Source organism: Bufo gargarizans, chromosome 1 (genome assembly GCF_014858855.1).
Source record: "Bufo gargarizans isolate SCDJY-AF-19 chromosome 1, ASM1485885v1, whole genome shotgun sequence".
Classification (NCBI taxonomy): domain Eukaryota; kingdom Metazoa; phylum Chordata; class Amphibia; order Anura; family Bufonidae; genus Bufo; species Bufo gargarizans.
The window spans coordinates 36,543,707-36,565,915 of NC_058080.1; the positions used below are offsets into that span (position 1 = coordinate 36,543,707).

Below are 22,209 nucleotides of genomic sequence, written 5' to 3' on the forward strand. Positions count from 1 at the left end.
GAATATTCGAATTTCGAATTTTTATCGCGAATATAGGTACTTCGAAAATTCGCGAATATTTCGAATATAGTGATATATTCGTAATTTTGAATATTCGATTTTTTGTTTTTGTTTTTAATCAGTATACATGATCCCTCCCAGCTTCTAGCTTGTGGGCCAATAAGAAGGCTGCAATATACTTGACTTTAGGAGTAGTGTTGTTTGCAAATTTTCGTAATGCGAATGTTTTTTTGCAAATTTTTCAACTTACAACTATTAGACAAAGAAGATTATAGCACTATATTAGCTAAATTGCTCTATATTTGTTTTTTTTCAAATATTCGCTATATTGCTATAACTTAGTTTTTTCGAATATTCGTAATATTCTAAAACAAGAATATATAGCAATGTAGCGAATATAAAAAAAAAATATAGAGCAATTTAGCTAATATAGTGCTATAATCTTCTTTGTCTAATAGTTGTATTTTTTTTCTCATCTGAAATTCAGATTGGAAAAAAATTACAACTATAAAAAAAATGATTATAGCACTATAATAGCTAAATTGCTCTATATTCGTTTTTTTTTTAATATTCACTATATTGCTATATATTCTTGTTTTAGAATATTACGAATATTTGAAAAAACAAAGTTATAGCAATATGGCTAATATAGTGCTATAATGTTCTTTGTCTAAAAGTTGAAAAATTTGCATTGCGAAAATTCGCATTACGAAAATTTGCATATTACACGATCATTACCTTGCCGATTTTTCGAGTAAAAAAAAAAAAAAGAATATAACGAATATTCGAATTTGCGAATATTCGACGAATATTCTACAAAATATTCGCAAAATATCGCGAATTCCAATATGACCCCTACCGCTCATCACTCGTCAGTTTTATCTTATAGGGAACGCTGAAAAAACAAAACCCATAAAACTATATAAAAGTGGCATCTCTGTAATCGTACTGACCCGGAGAATGAAGAGAACAGGTCAGTTTTATCTCATAGGAAAACGCTGTAAAAACAAAACCCATATAAAGTGACAGGATTTCAGGTTTTTTTTTTTAACAACTTTGTCCTATTTGGATTTTTTCCTGCTTCCCATTACATTGTATGTGATATTAATTGGTACCATTAGAAAGTATCTTGTCCCAGAAGAACCAAGCCCTCAGACGGCTATGTGAACTGAAGAATGAAACAATATGGCTCTGGGAGAGTAATAGAGTATACTGGGCCCTCAGATGTAAGGTAGCATCCTAATGACTGTGTCTTGTTACACTTTGTAGATAGTGAACCCCTCTAGACCTCCAGGGCTATTACATATTAACCCATAACCATCATGGATCACCATGGATAGTGGAGTTTAGTATTAACCCATTCGTCACTATGGGGACATCAGGTTTTAACCCATAAACCACTTTAGACCACTAGTACTAATACAAACCGGATTCCAAAAAAGTTGGGACACTATACAAATCGTGAATAAAAACTGAATGCAATGATGTGGAGGTGCCAACTTCTAATATTTTATTCAGAATATAACATAAATCACGGAACAAAAGTCTAAACTGAGAAAATGTACCATTTTAAGGGAAAAATATGTTGAATCAGAATTTCATGGTGTCAACAAATCCCAAAAAGTTGGGACAAGGCCATTTTCCCCGCTGTGTGGCATCTCCCCTTCTTCTTACAACACTCAACAGACGTCTGGGGACCGAGGAGACCAGTTTCTCAAGTTTAGAAATAGGAATGCTCTCCCATTCTTGTCTAATACAGGCCTCTAACTGTTCCATCGTCTTGGGCCTTCTTTGTTGCACCTTCCTCTTTATGATGCGCCAAATGTTCTCTATAGGTGAAAGATCTGGACTGCAGACCGGCCATTTCAGTACCCGGATCCTTCTCCTACGCAGCCATGATGTTGTGATTGATGCAGAATGTGGTCTGGCATTATCTTGTTGAAAAATGCAGGGTCTTCCCTGAAAGAGATGACGTCTGGATGGGAGCAGATGTGCAACACGCCAGACCTGCAGGGTATAGACGAAGTGAGGTCACAGTTATGGGCAATCGAGGGTACTCACTATATTTGAAGAACCCTGGGCAGGCGCGTGGCAGTGAAGGAGAGGTAGACACAGTTCCTCTGGGGCACGCTCTGTAGATAGGGACCAGGCCTGATGGTAGTTGAGGTGCCCTGGATGTTACAGGTATTTCGTGTGCCTGGGGCAAGGTCCCTGGGGTATTCGTGACGCCAGTGCCTTTGAACGGTGGCACGCCAGTTGGTGGTTGGAAAGATGAAAGTACACAAGTATATAGTGAACCAAACGGAAACTTTACTGGACAATCCAACTTTGTACAGCAGGGAGTAGTATAGTCTCTGTATTACAGTTCCACAAAAAAGGGGCTTATTCACAAGTATGGCAGGCAATAGTCATGCAAGTTACACTGAGGGTAAATTCCACAAGCACTCAGCAGCAGGTTGTACTTTTCCCAGAATCACTGTACACTGTCCTTTATAGAACTCCTGCTCTGGCTTTATATCTCCCAAGGCCCGGATGCCTAAATGGGTGGCTTATATCCTTGGTTACTTTCTTCCTCAGGTATTATACTACTTGCTATGATTCCTAAGTTCCTCTGCCCATCAGGGTCACTTTGCTTACCCTGGGTCGCCTCCTCCTATCAGGTGGATAACTGTCGGTTTCTCCCAGGAGGTTGAATCCTGCAACTGGGGTATCTCTTCAGAGCTAACTTAGGCTCTCTTGTTCTTCAGGCAGGCTGGAGCTTCTCAACAGCCTCCTGGACATCACTAGCAGCCAGGGCTATCCAGCTGCATGTCAGGAGCAGGCTTCTTAACCTGTGTCTTCTCAGACTCCTGACTCTGCACTCACTCTCCCTGTCTGGGCCTGTACATTTATACTAGGGGCTCCCTATCTCCCTCTAGTGTCTGGGATGTCTAACTACACCCAACTAGGCCTGCTGCTGCATCATACAGGGGAACATTGCATATAACAACACATTAAAACATACATTAAATGCAGAATTAAATATGACATTTCTGTTCCTTGTGAGTAAGAGCAATGCGCACACCAATTGACCCTTGTGTAATGCCCACCCATACCTAGTGGGACACTACAGATGTTGTTCTAGAACCTGAATATATTTTTCTGCATTGATGGTGCCTTTCCAGACATGCAAGCTGCCCATGCCACACGCACTCATGCCACCCCATACCATCAGAGATGCAGGCTTCTGAACTGAGCAATGATAACAACTTGGGTTGTCCTTGTCCTCTTTGGTCCGGATGACATGGCGTCCCAGATTTCCAAAAAGAACTTTGAATCGTGACTCGTCTGACCACAGAACAGTCTTCCATTTTGCCACACTCCATTGTAAATGACCCCTGGCCCAGTGAAAACGCCTGAGCTTGTGGATCTTGCTTAGAAATGGCTTCTTCTTTGCACTGTAGAGTTTCAGCTGGCAACGGCGGATGGCACGGTGGATTGTGTTCAGTGACAATGGTTTCTGGAAGTATTCCTGAGCCCATTCTGGGATTTCCTTTACAGTAGCATTCCTGTTTGTGGTGCAGTGTCGTTTAAGGGCCCGGAGATCACGGGCATCCAGTATGGTTTTACCGCCTTGACCCTTACGCACAGAGATTGTTCCAGATTCTCTGAATCTTCGGATGATGTTCTGCACAGTTGATGATGATAGATGCAAAGTCTTTGCAATGTTTCGCTGGGTAACACCTTTCTGATATTGCTCCACTATCTTTCTGCGCAACATTGTGGGAATTGGTGATCCTCTACCCATCTTGGCTTCTGAGAGACACGGCCGCTCTGAGAAGCTCTTTTTATACCCAATCATGTTGCCAATTGACCTAATTAGTGTTACTTGGTCTTCCAGCTCTTCGTTATGCTCAAATTTACATTTTCCAGCCTCTTATTGCTACTTGTCCCAACTTTTTGGGGATTTGTTGACACCGTGAAAATTTGAATCAACGTATTTTTCCTTTAAAATGATACATTTACTCGGATTAAACGTTTGATCCGTCATCTACGTTCTATTACAGATAACATATTGACATTTGCCATCTCCACATCATTGCATCCAGTTTTTATTCACAATTTGTTTAGTGTCCCAACTTTTTTGGAATCCGGTTTGTACATGACTGCTATCACTAACCGCTAAACCACCCCTTGTAAAATGCGTCATGTAACCTATGTAGAAGGTATACCTGAAGATGGCAAAAAGAGAGATTTTTGATATTTCTGACATGGACCCTGCCCCCTCTGAAATAATCCTGCACGTGGCACGGTTTATGAATGTGACGTCACCAGTGATGGGTCATGTGACTGCTCCGGCTATGTCCTGGGCTCCGCGTGTGTATGATATGGCTACCAAGGTACAGAATGGATAAAACAGAGAGATCCCACACATTGTAGCAAACTCGAAGCTGTGAGAAGTACTACAATTTAGAAAATTAGCAAAGCTGCACAAATTTACATTCTGCACACAACTTAAATCAGAGAAAAGCCGATATTTCCTTGTGAGTCATTTACAGTAAAGGAGATCATAGAATAAATTGCAGCACAATGTCAGTCAGCTGCTTCTAAGGCCCGCAGAATATTGTCAAGATTTTAAAAAAAGGCATCACAGATTGCCCATAGATTTTGGTCCCTCTGGGTTGGTAACAGATTGGATTAGGACTAAATCAAAGGCAGAGTATTAGGGAGTATCTATTCTTTACCATGAAACCCCCTCACAGGGGTATAGACTTTTCCAGGGGGCAACCACAGTTCGCTATCCCAAGGTTATTTTTATAGTAATAGGTAAGGTCACGTGTGAATAAGCAAAGATTGATCAGAGCACTGAATCATTACAGGCTCTAAAGACACTCCAAAGTGATACAGCGGACAATGGGCCCCTACACAGAGGAAGGGGGGAGTATACTTATTTTAAAATATAACTTTTAATGTGGTCTGAGAATTTACAGAATAATAAAGACTCACTACATAAAAAAGACATACATGGATATGACCAAATTAATGGTGCCTTGCTGGTATAGACAGAAAAAATACTCTGCTCCGTCCGGGAGGACGCGGACAGTCCTACCAGACCCTTTGTAGATAGTGGGACGGGATCCTTGATGATAGGAGGCAGGAAACACTAGGTGTACGCCGGGCGGGAAAGGGTGCTGAAGGTGTATAGCCGGGTAGATCTGGTGGTACTGTTGCCCCTATGTGACCCTAACGCAGTGAAGGGGCTATTATGCTTCTACCTATCTACACGGAGCAATCGCCTTTGAAAAGGCGACCCCGTCCGGTAGCCTGTCCCTGTAAAGGACCTGACCCTAAAACTACAAGATTTACCAGTGGTAGATGGATAAAGATACTTCCAGTGGGCTCCCGACGTGGCACGTTTCTGTCCGTGACTTCGTCAGGGGAACGACTGCAGGAGGTAACCGGATAGCCGCAGGTGTCTAACCTTGGGCTGAAATAAATAAACACTGGGAGAAAAATAAAAATCTGTCAAAGCTTATAATCTGCTATCCTGGGGTGGGATGCAGTATGGCACAGGAGGGGTGGTCCTGGGGATGCAATAATCCCAGACAAATGAGGCCCTTATGGTTGAGGGTAACACTATTGTCTATCAATATTGTCAGCCAGCTGCAAATGTGTGTCTCAAGAGTGAGTTTAAATAGACGCGCTCCCTCCCCGTCGCCCCACCCACTTCCCATGACGTCATCCGTGTGCGACGCCTACCTGGAGCGCCGCCCTCCGTCCGGTCAAGTGACCCAGGCACCAGTGGATCTGGACATCACAGGCACGGCAGGGAGCGGACGCAGCCGGTGACGTCACACGCCGGCGACACCACGTGGGATGGGCGGGAACGCGGCCGGGGGTGGGCGGGAGTCTGGATCACATGGCCAATGTTTAGCTGGTCTTGTGGTCACATGGGACGCAAAGTGTATGCGTCTCCTAGGTAACATATTATAATGGTAATGAAGCCTGACATAAATGCACAGTATGTAATCCCTGTAAATGTGTTCAGAATGGCGCGGCCCCAAACATAGTGTCCACTCCATATGTAACCACAACCACCCCAGGAGACATGGTGCCTCCAGGTAATTATGTATATAGATAGGGGTACAATCCATCACGGGCAAAATGCACAAATTGCAGGACAGGAGGCAGGGCAAGCGGTATATGTGTATACATGACAATACGTCTGCGCAGTTTACTGCATGCGACCGTGGGCGCGTATACAGTTGCAAAGAACCTCCCCACGAGACCATCATAAAAACAGGAGTTTAGAAGGGCTGTCTAATATATATGAACAATGTTTTTCATAGGAAACAGGCGTAATTCAGCCTCTCGTTCATGCCACTTGGTGCTGCTGTTTTCAGATCGAAAATCCAGCGTGCCTCACGTTGGAGCAGGCTCCTATCCCAGTCCCCCCCTCTTGGTGGGGGTTTCACCAGGTCAATGCCCATGAATTTTAACCGGGCTTTGCCATTGTGATCGGTGTGCACGTGTTTATACAACGGGGTGTCCCTCTTGTGTGTGACATCTCCTACGTGCTCACCGATCCTCCTGCGAAATTCTCGTATGGTCTTGCCAACGTATTCCAGACCACATTCACAGAGGATGCGATATATCACACCTCTGGATTTACAATTGATAAAATGTGGAATGGAATACGTCTTGCCCGTGACCGAGCTGGTGAAGGTTTTGGTGGTCAAGATATGTTTGCAGGCAACGCACCTGCCACATTTGTGACTGCCCACCACAGTGGACCGCAGCCATGTTGAATGTGTACTGATAGGTGAAAAGTGACTGCGAATCAATTTATCACGCAAGTTGGTACCACGTCTGTACGTGATCTGAGGTCTGTCTCCTATGATGTCCTGAAGGTCGGGATCCATCTTTAGAATCCCCCAGTGACATTCGAGGATCTTCCTGACCTGACTCGAACCTCTGTTGAATGTGGTGATTACACGGGACAGTTTGGTTGTGGAGGTGTTCAGTTGTTTCGTAATTAAGAGGGTAGTTCTCTGTCGTGCAAGAGCCGCCTTGTAGGCGGATCTTAAGATATAATCCGGGTACCCTCTTTGTAAAAATCTAGCCCTTAGGTCGGCTGCCTGAGCCACAAAATCTTTCTTGTCTGAGCAGTTCCTGCGCAGACGGAGATACTGCCCTCTTGGTATCCCTCTCCTGAGTGGGAGAGAGTGACTGCTCTCCCATCTCAGGAGAGAGTTTGTCGCATTGGATTTTCTGTAGATGGAGGTGTCTAGTTCACCCTTAGCGTTCTTGGTAACTTTAATGTCCAGGAATGGTAGGCTAGTTGGATGTGTCTCGTATGTGAACCTCATGCCTATCTCATTTTGATTCACTCGGGTCACGAACGACTCAAACTGAGAGGGGCTGCCATTCCAGGTGATGAAGATGTCATCTATATAACGCGCCCACAGCCCAATTCTAGATAGATCATCCGGATTCCTCTCCCCGAATACCAGGGTCTCCTCCCACCAGCCCAGGAATAAATTTGCATACGACGGGGCACACGGACTCCCCATCGCGGTACCCCTGAGCTGGTGGTAGATTTTATTATCAAAGGAGAAGAAATTCCTGTTGAGAGTGAACTCTAGAATCCGGATGATGAACTGGCTGTGGGCGCGGTATTGACACCCCCTGGATTTCAGGAAAAAATCAACCGCCGTCAATCCTAGCTGGTGTGGTATAGACGAATATAGGGCCTCTACGTCAATGCTTGATAGCAAACAGTCCCTCTCAAGGCATAGACCCTCCAACTGTTTGAGGAGGTCCGTGGTATCCCTGAGATGGGAAGGTAACGTAGAGACGAATGGTGCTAGGACTCGATCTATGTAGATCCCCAGATTTTGATTCAAATTGTCTACCCACGATACTATTGGTCTCCCTCTCAGGGGGGATGTCCCCTTATGAACCTTGGGGAGACAATAGAATGTGGATCTACGGGGGAATTGAGGTAATAAAAACGCATACTTTTCCAACGAGATGACTTTAGAGCTTTTGGCCTCATCAAGGATGGATTTGAGTTCGCGTTTGTATACGTCCGTAGGGTCCCTTTCCAAGATCTCGTAGGTCTCTGTGTCAGATAGAAGATTCCTACACATATCCCTATATTGAGTCCATTACCACAATGTTTCCCCACTTATCAGCAGGTTTAATGATGATTTGGGGGTCATTGGCAAGGGAGGAAATGGCGGTGGCCGTGGACTCTGCGCAATTGGAGTGGTGCGATGAGATCTGAAGATTTTCCAAATCATTGGTAACAATATTTAGAAAGACGTCTATACAAGAGACTTCACTGGAACTGGGTGGCATCTTATTACTCTTACATTTGAGGTCTGTAAAAGGGCCAAGGCCTGAGGCTGAGTTATCCATCGTGGAGATTGAGTTCAGTAGTTGAACGTCTTTCAATAACTCCACAGGGATGCCCAGCTCAAGGCATTGGCGTCTCTCAGTATATTTAAAATGCTTGTGCCACCTTAGTTTCCGGATGAATAGGTTCAGGTCTTTAACAGCAGTGAACCTATCAAACTTAGGGGTAGGCACAAAAGAAAGTCCCAGTTCGAGGGCTGTAGTCTCGTCTTGGGAAAGAGGACGTGAGGACAGATTTATTATCTCTGGTCATGTGTGAGCAGTACCAGGATGATAGGCAATGGTGCAGTTGTCAGAAGCTGCTGTCAGGGCAGATGGAATAGTTATAAGAAAGAGTCAGGAGAAGCAGAGGCCTGGATTGTCATAGCTCTGTATTTCTGCTGCAGTCTTCCACATCCCTTGCTTCTCTTTACAAGACCATAAGTAGAAAACCCCCCCCACAAAATCACAGAATTCTGACTGCCAATTGCCACCACAAGGGGGAGCTCACTGTAAAGTACTGCTGAACTCAACTGTGTGTGCAATATTCTCCCCCTTGTGGTGGCTGGAGGCAAATGTTACCACTATATAATGGGAAGAAGTTCAGAGCTAGGTCCCAACTCAAATGCATTTCCTATGGCAGTAATCTTAGTGCTCTATTACTCCTGAGCCCTGTTCTATGTCCAGGAAAAAGATTATGGCCACATGTAGGGTCTAAAACCAGGAAGCCTGGCATAATAATAAAAGGGATAACTTTTCATAATTGCACATGATGAACCCAACATATTGGGCAATGAAATGGCATATCTGTGGAAAAATAGCAATTTTCACTGTGCACCATCTGTTTTGCAAAACACTTGGGTCAAAGTGCTCTCTACAACCTTTAAAAAATTCCTTGAGAGTATAGTTTACAAGATACGGTAACTTATTAGGAGTTTCTACTGTAAGGGGTATCTCAGGGGCTTCTTCAAATACAACATGGTGCTGGCAAATTATTTCAGTGAAATCTGACCTTCAAAACCCATATGGCGCTCCTTCCCTTCTGAGCTCTGCGGTGTGCCCACCCAGCAGTTTATGATCACATATGAGGTTTTGCCGTATTCACAGAGAAAATGGGTAACAAATTGAGGGTTGATTTTCTCCTGTTACCATTTGTGAAAATGAAAAATTTGGGCCTAAAGTGACATTAATTTTTATTTTTTATTTTTTCACTTTTTTTACAGCTAAGTGTTTCTGAATTCTATGTAATACCTGTTGGGTAAAAGTGCTCACTACACAGCTTGAAAAATTCCTTTGGGGTGTAGTGTCCAAATTGGGGTCACATTTGGGGATTTCCAATGTAGGGGTACTTCAAGGTCTCTTCAAATGCAATATTGCCAAAATGCCTTCCAAAAACTATGGCGCTCCTTCCCTTCTGCGCCCGGCTGTGTGCCCATACAGCAGTTTACGATCACATATGAGGTGTTTCTGTAAACTGCAGAATAAGGGTAATAGATATTAAGTTTTGAATTTGCTAAGGGTTTGTGAAGCCTTCTAACATCCTAAAAAATAAAATAACATTTCCGACATGATTCAAACATAAAATAGATATATGAGGAATGTTAAGTAGTAATTATTTTATGAGGTATCACTATATGTCTTCAAATCAGAGAAATTCAAATTTTGAAACGTGAATTTTTCAGAATTTTCAGTAAATTTTTATTTATTTTTTTACAAATAAATGCAAAACATATTAACAGAAAATTTCCTATGACATGAAGTACGATGCGTCATGACAAAACAATCTGAAAATGGCTTGCTTAAGAAAAAACTATTCCAAAGTTATGAAATATTAATTTCAGATAACTGGAAGTTAAATTCAGACACAGAAATTTCTGCCACAAATCCACTGTGCGTGAATAGATAAGTTGCAAACATTTCTGTCAAAATGTGCATGCACAGCACCGGTGTAAAATAATAGCCGGGGGAAGATCCAAGGGGCCGTGAGTAATGTGTGATCCATTCATCTACTGGACGGCAGGAAGTATCTGTGAGGACAGGAGAGGAGAAGTCATGATGTCCCCGGCCAAAACTTCACTTTATGTCGTCAATCAAATACGAAGATGTTTCTGGGATCTGGATGTTCTAATGATGTCACGGACTGAAAGTCATCTTCTCCACGGAAATCATTCATGTAAACCAAAATCAACATTTTTTTTCTTTAATGGTGGACCATATTGTTCAAAACTGTCTTCAAGTTCATGAGGGTCTCCTCTTTCAGCAGCATGCTTTCCAGTTACTGAGCCTCCGTTCCTCTCCTGCTTCACCTGGACATGTGTGGACGGCTGCTCTCCGACCTCTACTTCTTCTGCAGGTTTCCCACCATCCATTTGAGTCTCTAAACTATCTTCGTTCAATAAGGACTTCTGCTCCCCATAACCCTGTGAGCTGTCCTCTTTAGGACCATCCACAACCCTTGAAGTGGTTGTAAGATCATCCGATCGCAATGATGAAGATGGACTCGAGGTAAATGTCTTTTGTCCATCCTTTGTTTCTATAGATGATGGAGGACGATATTCTCGTCTTGATATGTCCATCTGGAAAGAAGTAATTGCACTGGTCACATTTCTTAGTTCCTGGCAAAGACTGTGAAAACCTTCTGATAGATTTTTTTCGAGATTTGCAATAGATGTTATCAGCTGTTTTTGACAGTCCAACATAGACTGAAAGAACTGTTCACTTTGTAACGTGGAGTTATTTATCTCATTGGTGGTCTCCTCTACATTTTCCATGGTAGGGGCTGCAACAGAAAAGCGGATATTATGTTAAAACAACTTAGGATACGACCACACGGTCAGGATTACTGATGAACTTTTGGAAGCCAAAATCAGAAGTGGAGAGACGTATAAAGGACAGAAACAATGTCTCCTCCTTTTTAATTCACTCTTGGTCTTGGCTTCTAAAAGTGCATCAGGAAACCTGAGCGTGTGGCCTTTCTCTTACACGTCAACGAGCATGCTCCAGAAACAAGACAAGTGAAGCCGTACTTAATGGTTAATGTAAAAAGTGACATATAAATTACATACTGAGAGACAGATCCAGGCAGGAGAAGTAGTGCAGCCCATGACTATAGGTTTCTTGCCACAGAGTAACCTTTTAGAATTATAGCAGGACTTGTACTGAACATTCAACCCAAAAATCAGAGTGTCATCAGCAGATCTATGGAGTAAATTTGTGAAATGCCCAAATTCAGATGCTAAAACCAAAAAAGGGCTAATGTTCTGCAGCATTTATAGACTTAACTCAGCAATGGACACGGCAGGTATCACCAAGCCAGGTTCATTATGACCTCCCACGTATTAGACTTTCCTGGCCTCTAACCCAGTTCATTAGGTGAACTAAGGAACGCGTGCGGATTCTATCTGGAAATCCAGTTATCACATCCCATTAATCAAAAATGTAACAGTATTGCGAACAGAAATAACTATCCTTTCTTCACGTTTTTTGGGCTGGGACTGAGTTTTCAGCAAGAAAATACCAAACGTGATTTACCAATCGGAACATTTCTCAACAATGTTCTTGTTCTACTTGTTCCTGTGTGACCATCACGTCTGCTGGGATTTGGAGAGACATTCAGATACTTTAGTCTTACATGATTAGAAGAGGTTCAGAATTCTTGATCGGCAAACAATCATACAGCAAGTAAATTATAAAAAAATAATAATAAAGTCCAAAACTTTTTGAAACTAAATTCCTATATGTACAAAATGTTAATAAAAAAAGATAAAAAACCTTCCTTCTACAACAAATGTTTTCTTCTATGGTAAGTCTGGTACGGTATAGTAAGTTCCTTAGTGGTGTCCAGTCTACGTTGCCCTTCCAGTTATCACCAGTTTCTTTTACCCTTTTATGTTTTTACACCTACCTCTGCAGTCATGCAGCTTTTCATTCAATTCAGCTTCTCTTCATCGTTCTTTTCCCTCTAAATGTATATTTGTCTCAGTATGAGGCGCCCGGTCAGAATGTTTGCCAAACTGGTCTCCATGACTGGAATTTGCCTAAAGAAAAGTACAGTAGAATCCATAACATCACACACATGATCCACATGTAACATACAAGCATATGGTTCATTCACATGTGAGGCCACCAGATAATGTTCTGAGCAGTCCACTAGTGGATGGACAGTACACCGCTAGATAACCATGGACTGGACATATAATATACCACTGACCACTAGAGGATGGACAGTACACCGCTAGATAACCATGGACTGGACATATAATATACCACTGACCATTAGAGGATGGACAGTACACCGCTAGATAACCATGGACTGGACATATAATATACCACTGACCACTAGAGGATGGACAGTACACCGCTAGATAACCATGGACTGGACATATAGTATACCACTGACCACTAGAGGATGGACAGTACACCGCTAGATAACCATGGACTGGACATATAATATACCACTGACCACTAGAGGATGGACAGTACACCGCTAGATAACCATGGACTGGACATATAATATACCACTGACCACTAGAGGATGGACAGTACACCGCTAGATAACCATGGACTGGACATATAATATGCCACTGACCAGTAGAGGATGGACAGTACACCGCTAGATAACCATGGACTGGACATATAATATACCACTGACCACTAGAGGATGGACAGTACACCACTAGATAACCATGGACTGGACATATAATATGCCACTGACCACTAGAGGATGGACAGTACACCACTAGATAACCATGGACTGGACATATAATGTACCACTGACCACTAGAGGATAGACAGTACACCGCTAGATAACCATGGACTGGACATATAATGTACCACTGACCACTAGAGGATAGACAGTACACCGCTAGATAACCATGGACTGGACATATAATATACCACTGACTACTAGAGGATGAACAGTACACCGCTAGATAACCATGGACTAGACATATAACATGGATAACACGTGGCTCCTACTTTTGGTCGGAGTTCTTGGCTTCTTCCCAGATACTGCTGCTGAAAGTCCTTGAATTGTTTTTCAGCTTCACCTCTTTTCATTCTTGAATTTTCTTTCATAAAAGGATCTAGAGCTGAACAGGCGGATAGGTGTTTAATGAGATTTTCTACGGGGATTTTTAATGCATCCCCCTGAGGAATATGGAAAGCAATCACCAGGTGGTTCCAGGCACATCGATCGTAATGGAAGCAGTGTCCTGAGTTCTCAAATGAGTTACAAGGTTCCAGTTGGTTGCAGGCTGTAATGTGACCATCCTTAGTTCTCACTTTCAGAGCATTAGAAGTGGATTCAGGTCTCCAATACAAGGTGTCATCCACTAAGAAGACATTTGGTAGAGGTTCACATCTGGTTTGGAGCCTGGGAACCCTTGGGTGGTCTTTAAATCGGGTGCTATCAGGACAGTGGACGACCACATAATGAGCGATCTCCTGCTTGTAGACATCTGTGCCCAGAATGCTGAGCTGTGGCTTTTTACCTTCACAAAATTGAGCCTCATATAGAGAAAGGAGGTCAGAGAACTGGTAGGAGAAGCGGAAGTTTCCATACCGAGAAGCTTGATTAAATGCCGGAGAGTTGGCAAATTGTTTAGTTATTTCTTCTTTGTATTCTTTTGCCTCTTGTGGTGGAATGTGTTCTTGGACATGAGTGTAAGCTTCTTCTTGAGCCTTCTCTATATCAGTGGAAGGAACATTCACAGACCAGATGAAGAGGTCTTTGAGTTCTTCTCTTTCGTGTACTCTTCCTATAAAGGATTGTGACTCCAGAATCTTCCTGGTGGAGTCCATGGTGGTGCAGTGCTGAAGACCACTGATGGAGAACTCTACTGGAAGATGAAGGAATGCATCCGAGCGGGTTTGCAGAATATTGCTTCTCATAGTTACTCCAGCCTTATTGATGCTTCTCTCCGGAAGGCTGTGGTAGATCTCTTCTACTGATAAGAATTCATTTTCCTTGAAATATCCAAGAGGTGTACCAAAGCTTCTAATTTCCACAAGTTCTTTACTCTGAGAAGAAGCCATTGCTGCTGCCGTCCTCTGCTCTGTTCACGTGTAATGTTCTATGTCAGGTCCGGAAAGAGTCATATCAGGAAGCTGAGCCATTCTCCTCCCTCTCTTCTGACTGGTGGAGCAGTGTCTTCTCTGGGGCTGCAACCTCATGCTGCACACTGACAGACACAGCAGCAGGACTGCTTACATTGTGCTCTGGGGAATGTCCATGTGGGGGGTGGGTGAGGACACGGACATCAGGACTTATCTACTGCATGTTGTAGGGGGAGGGTTGTGGACACCATGCAGGCTTCAGTCACTGGGGGAGATTTATCAAAACTGGTGTAAAGGAAAACTGGCTAAAGAGCCCGCTACACGAGGCAGGAATCCGATAATCGCGCTCACAGGATTGTTCGTTCCAGATTTTCTGGCGGTGTAAAGGCGCCACTGATTACCCGATCAATGAGCGAAACGCTCGTCAGTCAGGTAATTGAATCATCTGTGCAGGCACCTAAATCGCCGTTCCGTATAAACATGTGTCGGGAAACAAGGAATCTGTATGGGGACGAACAACGGCACTGCTCCCTATACTGTAGAGGAGATCGCTGCATATAAATGTGTCTCCTCCACTGACGAGCAGGAGATTGTTAGGAAGGAACGCTTCTGTATGGGGGCGAGCAATGGTATTAGTGATCACTGCTCCCTATACTGTGGAGGAGATCGCTGCATATAAATGTGTCTCCTCCACTGACGAGCAGGAGATTGTTAGGAAGGAACGCTTCTGTATGGGGGCGAGCAATGGTATTAGTGATCACTGCTCCCTATACTGTGGAGGAGATCGCTGCATGTAAATGTGTCTCCTCCACTGACTAGCAGGAGATTGTCAGGAAGGAACGCTTCTGTATGAGGACGAGCGATGGCATTAGTGATTACTGCTCCACATACTGTGGAGGAGATCGCTGCATGTAAATGTGTCTCCTCCACTGACGAGCAGGAGATTGTTAGGAAGGAACGCTTCTGTAATGGGACGATCAATGGCATTAGTGATCACTGCTCCCTATACTGTGGAGGAGATCGCTGCATGTAAATGTGTCTCCTTCACTGACGAGCAGACGATTGTCAGGAAGGAACGCTTTTGTATGGGGACAAGTGACAACATTAGTGATCACTGCTCCCCATACTGTGGAGGAGATCACTGCATGTAAATGTGCTCCTCCACTGACAAGCAGGCGATTGTCAGGAAGGAATGCTTCTGTATGGGGACGAATGATAGCATTAGTGATCACTGCTCCCCATATTGTGGAGGAGATCGCTGCATGTAAATGTGTCTCATCCACTGACGAGCAGGCGATTGTCAGGAAGGAATGCTTCTATATGGGGACGAATGATAGCATTAGTGATCACTGCTCCACATACCGTGGAGGAGATCTCTGCATGTAAATGTTTCTCCTCTACTGACGAGCAGGAGATTGTTAGGAAGGAACGCTTCTGTAATGGGACGATAAATGGCATTAGTGATCACTGCTCCCCATACTGTGGAGGAGATCCCTGCATGTAAATGTGTCTCTCTACAGACGAGCAGAAGATTGTCAGGAAGGAGCGCTTCTGTAATGGTACTATCGATGGCATTAGTGATCACTGCTCCCTATACTGTGGAGGAGATCCCTGCATGTAAATGTGTCTCCTCCACTGACGAGCAGGAGATTGTTAGGAAGGAACGCTTCTGTAATGGGACGATCAATGGCATTAGTGATCACTGCTCCCTATACTGTGGAGGAGATCGCTGCATGTAAATGTGTCTCCTCCACTGACGAGCAGGAGATTGTTAGGAAGGAACGCTTCTGTATGGGGGCGAGCAATGGTATTAGTGATCACTGCTCCCTGTACTGTGGAGGAGATTGCTGCATGTAAATGTGTCTCCTCCACTGACTAGCAGGAGATTGTCAGGAAGGAACGCTTCTGTATGGGGGCGAGCAATGGTATTAGTGATCACTGCTCCCTGTACTGTGGAGGAGATTGCTGCATGTAAATGTGTCTCCTCCACTGACGAGCAGGCGTTTGTCAGGAAGGAACGTTTCTGTATGAGTACAAGCGATGACATTAGTGATCACTGCTCCCTGTACTGTGGAGGAGATCGCTGCATGTAAATGTGTCTCCTCCACTGACGAGCAGGAGATTGTTAGGAAGGAACGCTTCTGTAATGGGACGATCAATGGCATTAGTGATCACTGCTCCCTATACTGTGGAGGAGATCGCTGCACTTAAATGTGTCTCCTTCACTGACGAGCAGACGATTGTCAGGAAGGAACGCTTTTGTATGGGGACAAGTGACAACATTAGTGATCACTGCTCCCCATACTGTGGAGGAGATCACTGCATGTAAATGTGCTCCTCCACTGACGAGCAGGCGATTGTCAGGAAGGAATGCTTCTATATGGGGACGAATGATAGCATTAGTGATCACTGCTCCACATACCGTGGAGGAGATCTCTGCATGTAAATGTTTCTCCTCTACTGACGAGCAGGAGATTGTTAGGAAGGAACGCTTCTGTAATGGGACGATAAATGGCATTAGTGATCACTGCTCCCCATACTGTGGAGGAGATCCCTGCATGTAAATGTGTCTCTCTACAGACGAGCAGAAGATTGTCAGGAAGGAGCGCTTCTGTAATGGTACTATCGATGGCATTAGTGATCACTGCTCCCCATACTGTGGAGGAGATCCCTGCATGTAAATGTGTCTCCTCCACGCTTCCACTAGAGGGACCTCTAGTTACATTTTGCAGAACTCCTTTGGAAAGTGAAAGGTGGACAATCTCCCCCACTGTATGTCCCTGGATAGGAGAGGAGAGGCACCCGCAGGTAATATGTCACGCGCTCTAGACCCCTCCATAACAGATTTCAGTGATCTTTTCATTATCTGGGACCACAAAGCAGCTCTAAGTAAAAAGAGATGTGGCGCTGTCCGTAAATCCTGGATAAAACGCGTGGTCCTGGGTCAGGCACCGGCAGACTCTGTAGGTTTGTAGAATTGGGAAAATCTCCAGCCCTCGGTTAGAAGCCGTATTTTTTATTAGTCCGAACGTTCCAGACGTCCCTCGAGTCTCTGACGCGTTTCTGATGGCGCCGTTACATCCTTATTCACAGCACAGGAGTCAGAGGGGAGATTTATTAAGGGACTTGTGACTATTTTTGTTGTAACACTAGTTGTAAGTCCCATTTGTTACGGCGCGGGGCAGAGAAGGGACCGGTCTCATAAATGATCCCCAATGTGGATGTAACTGCACCATCCAAAACACGTAAGGGACCATCGGTGAAGCCCCTGAGCAATGTGGCCCCCTGGCCCCCCACCCCCTGCACAAGAGGCACAGTAGACAGACTGCACTGCATATAGATACACACAGCATCAGGCGGCTGAGATGACTTCTAGGTACAGAGGCAGGGCTGCCGCTTTCCGTTTTTTCCTGCCGTCTCAGAATTGCTGCAGGGACTTCCGTAGTCATTTTGAGCGTGCTGGTGCTGTAGCTGTAGAGTGGGAGACTTTGTAAGAAAAAAAAAAAATAAAAAATAAAAATCATAATTTTCCGCTAACTTGTGGCAAAAAATAAAAAATTCTAGGAACTCACCATGCCCCTCACGGAATACCTTGGGGTGTCTTCTTTCCAAAATGGGGTCACTTGTGGCGTAGTTATACTGCCCTGGCATTTTAGGGGCCCTAATGTGTGCGAAGTACTTTGAAATCAAAATGTGTAAAAAATGACCTGTAAAATCCCAAAGGTGCTCTTTGGAATGTGTGCCCCTTTGCCCACCTAGGCGGCAAAAAAGTGTCACACATCTGGTATCGCCGTACTCAGGAGAAGTTGGGGAATGTGTTTTGGGGTGTCATTTTACATATACCCATGCTGGGTGAGAGAAATATCTTGGCAAAAGACAACTTTTCCCATTTTTTTATACAAAGTTGGCATTTGACCAAGATATTTATCTCACCCAGCATGGGTATATGTAAAATGACACCCCAAAACACATTCCCCAACTTCTCCTGAGTACGGCGATACCACATGTGTGACACTTTTTTGCAGCCTAGATGCGCAAAGGTGCCCAAATTCCTTTTAGGAGGGCATTTTTAGACATTTGGATCCCAGACTTCTTCTCACGCTTTCGGGCCCTTAAAATGCCAGGGCAGTATAAATACCGCACATGTGACCCCATTTTGGAAAGAAGACACCCCAAGGTATTCAATGAGGGGCCTGGCGAGTTCATTTTTTTTTTTTTTTTTTTTTGGCACAAGTTAGCGGAAATTGATTTTTTTTGTATTTTCTCACAAAGTCTCCCTTTCCGCTAACTTGGGACAAAAATTTAAATCTTTCATGGACTCAATATGGACTTTCAAACCCTCACGGAATACCTTGGGGTGTCTTCTTTCCGAAATGGGGTCACATGTGGGGTATTTATACTGCCCTGGCATTTTAGGGGCCCTAAAGCGTGAGAAGAAGTCTGGAATATAAATGTCTAAAAAATTTTACGCATTTGGATTCCGTGAGGGGCATGGTGAGTTCATGTGAGATTTTATTTTTTGACACAAAATAGTGGAATATGAGACTTTGTAAGAAAAAAAAAGAAAAAAATATTTCCGCTAACTTGGGCCCAAAAAATGTCTGGAGCCTTACAGGGGGGTGATCAATGACAGAGGGGTGATCAGGGAGTCTATATGGGTGATCACCCCCCTGTCATTGATCACCCCCCTGTCATTGATCACCCCCCTGTAAGGCTCCATTCAGACGTCCGTATGATTTTTACGGATCCACGGATACATGGATCGGATCCGCAAAACACATACGGACGTCTGAATGGAGCCTTACAGGGGGGTGATCAATGACAGGGGGGTGATCAGGGAGTCTATATGGGGTGATCAGTGGTTCATAAGGGGTTAATAAGTGACGGGGGGGGGTGTAGTGTGGTGATTGGTGCTACTTTACTGACCTACCTGTGTCCTCTGGTGGTCGATCCAAGCAAAAGGGACCACCAGAGGACCAGGTAGCAGGTATATTAGACGCTGTTATCAAAACAGCATCTAATATACCTGTTAGGGGTTAAAAAAATCACATCTCCAGCCTGCCAGCGAGCGATCACCGCTGGCAGGCTGGAGATCCACTCGCTTACCTTCCGATTCACAGGAAATCACGGCTCTCGCGAGATGACGCGTATATGCGTCGCTGAGCGCAGAGCTGCCGCCTCCGGACCGCACATCTGCGTTAGGCGGTCCGGAGGCGGTTAAGGGCCGATAATATTTTCCCCCTTTGTGTTCATAACTTTTTAATTAGAGATGAGGGAATTTCTCAAAAATTCGATTCGGCCGGTACCGGAAAAATTTGCTTCGAACAAAATTAATTCGCGATGAATCGTATAAAAAAAACGTCCATTTCCTGGCTGCAGAGAGCCTGTATAGTGGTGTAGAACACTGTGCCTGCTCTACTAGGCCCAGAGGCCCTGCCTCTGAAGTCTACATGGTTACTTGTCCCCTCCTGGAATCCTTGTATTCGAATATCCCACGCGATAATGGATTAACTGCATGCCGAGTATACCTGGAGGCGAATGGGATCGTCTCAGAGTCTGTACTACAACTGACCAAATCCATCCTCACCCATAACTATTTCTCTTTCGACTAGGAGATATATTTACAGTGCAGTGGGACCACCATGGGCAGTAAAATGGCACCGCAACATGCAAATCTCTTCATGGCAAAACTAGAAAATTATTTTTTGGTATCCTGCCCCAATAAACCCTTGGCCTACTTCCGTTTCATTGATGACATCCTAATTAGAGATGAGCGAATCGAAGCTGACGAAGTGGAATTCGATCCGAATTTCAGGAAAAATTTGATTTGCACCGAAGACAAATTTCCTCAAGCTTCCTGGTAACGAATCACATTTTTTCCTAAAATGACTGCTGCACGTGTGAGGACATGGAGCAAGTAACTCTGGGAAGGCGGGATCACCCATAATGCCATGCATGCAGCCAATCAGCAGCCAGCCAGCAATGTGATGTCACAGCCCTATTTATAGCCTCAGCCATCTTGGATTCTGCCAGTGTACTTAGTGCAGGGAGAGACGTCAGCAGGCGCTAGGGACAGTGCGAGGAAAGACTTGATTGTGCTGAAAAAACCATTTACAAGTTCAGGGAAAGATTATTCAAGGTGTAGGGAAAGGATAGGGAGGAATCATTTCACAGCATTTATGTAGAACAGGGTTCAGTCGGGGAGGTTACATCCTGGGGAACAGGAACAATCCTATTACACCTTGCTGCGCTGACTGCGGATCCACATTGCCATTATACCGCTCTGTAATTCCAGCAAACCGTTCTTATTGGGGAGCAAGTGCTGTGTGATACCGGCATTAACAGGGTTATTACAGGGAAATATTTCCACGTCTTATTTGCCCTTGTGCGGTGCAGTTATATGTTCTAAAGCATTTTTTGGCTTGTATTAGTGGGAAAAAAGGGCTTATTAGCCGTTGTGTGGTGACGTGCGAAAATGACAGCTCTTTTTGTCGTGTATTAGTGGCAAAAGAAAAAAAATATTTGCCGCTCAGCGGTGCAGTTATCTGTTTTAAAGCCCTTTTTTCTATGTATTAGTGGCAAAAGGAAAAATATCTTTGCCGTTCTGCGGTGCAGTGATATATTCTGAAGCCCTTTTTGCAGTGTATTAGTGGCGAAATAAAAAATATTTGATCTAACAGTATGTCAGGCAGAGAAGTGCCAGGCCCTGCACAGGGGAGGGGCAGAGGCCTAAATGTTTCTGGTGCAGGCAGAGGTCGCAGCAGCGTAAGGGGCCGTGGCAGCAGGAGTCGCAGCGAGAGGCCTGAGCTCCCGCTAGCGGTTGTGTCTTGACCAGCAACCCAGCGGTTCTTGAATGGTTGACTCGGTCTTTCATCCCAAGTGACATCAGACACCCCCAGCCAAGAGTCAGTGGGTTTGTCAGACACAACCCTTAGTTGGCATGGCCCGGGAGAAGGCCCTGTGCCCTCACCTGTCCTCAACCTGCCTCTGTCCTTTTCTGTTCCCTCGGCCAGAAAAGTGTTATATGCTGTGGGCTCAGCTCCACTATACAGCGAGGACGAGCTACTAGAGGGCAGTCAGCAGTTACTGGCAAGCCAAGATGTGGAGGAGACATCCGCCGATTCCTCTACTAGGTGGGCAAGTACTGATGAGAAGAGTGACATGGGAGCTGGTGTTGGCGAGCGGTCAGGCTCCTGACCCCAAGACGATTGAGGAGAACATCAGTGACGTGCAGACATACTTGATGATGATGTCGCTGATCGCACTTGAGAGCCGGGTGACGAAGGGGCTTCATCATCATCGGGAGAAGAGGGTGGCAGCTTGCCCGTGCGGCAGCGTTGGAGCCAGCAAGTCGCTAGCGTGGTCGGGAGCAAGCAGGGTGGTAGCAGTGTGAGGTCAGGAGTGAAACGTGCCCGGGGAAGACTACATGTTTTGCAGGAGTCTACCTGCCCAGAAAGTAGCGGTGCACGGGTTGACAGAGGCAGCGGCGGTAGCAGTCAGTGCGTAGTGTTGGGGATAAAATCATCTACTCTGCGGTGTGGCAGTTTTCTATTAAGCCGCTGGAGGAGGTGAACATGACCATATGTAGAATATGTGGGCAGAAGGTGAAGCGTGGACAGGGTGCCAATGTTGGCACCACGGCCCAGCGTTAACATATGCAGCGTCACCATAAAGTGGTCTGGGAGAACCATGGCTCCGGTGTGGTGGTCTAACCTGCTGGAGCAACCGCTGCATCACCCAGTGGCACACACCCTGTTTCAGGCAGTCAAGGCT

The 22,209-nt window shown here is 44.8% G+C and overlaps 2 protein-coding genes across 2 annotated transcripts in view; both read right to left on the bottom strand.

Annotated features, from left to right (window-relative positions):
• LOC122938917 overlaps window positions 1–14,426 on the bottom strand; it is a 58,621-nt gene extending 44,195 nt beyond the window's left edge. Inside the window, exon 1 of the mRNA XM_044294797.1 lies at window positions 13,357–14,426. Coding sequence (XP_044150732.1) covers window positions 13,357–14,415 — 1,059 coding nt within the window. The 5' untranslated portion in view covers window positions 14,416–14,426. The remainder of the gene's footprint in view (window positions 1–13,356) is intronic.
• Window positions 10,060–12,230, bottom strand: LOC122938931. Its single transcript, XM_044294816.1, has 2 exons — window positions 11,445–12,230; window positions 10,060–11,158 (listed from the first exon to the last, which is right to left on the bottom strand). The coding sequence occupies exon 2, from the start codon at window positions 11,148–11,150 to the stop codon at window positions 10,545–10,547; it is 606 nt and encodes a 201-aa protein (XP_044150751.1). The 5' UTR covers window positions 11,151–11,158; window positions 11,445–12,230; the 3' UTR covers window positions 10,060–10,544.
• Window positions 14,427–22,209: the final 7,783 nt, after the last annotated feature.

What these genes read in the sequence shown, in the direction of transcription:
- LOC122938931 (XM_044294816.1), bottom strand. Translation starts at nt 11,150, where the DNA reads ATGGAAAATGTAGAGGAGACCACCAATGAGATAAATAACTCCACGTTA.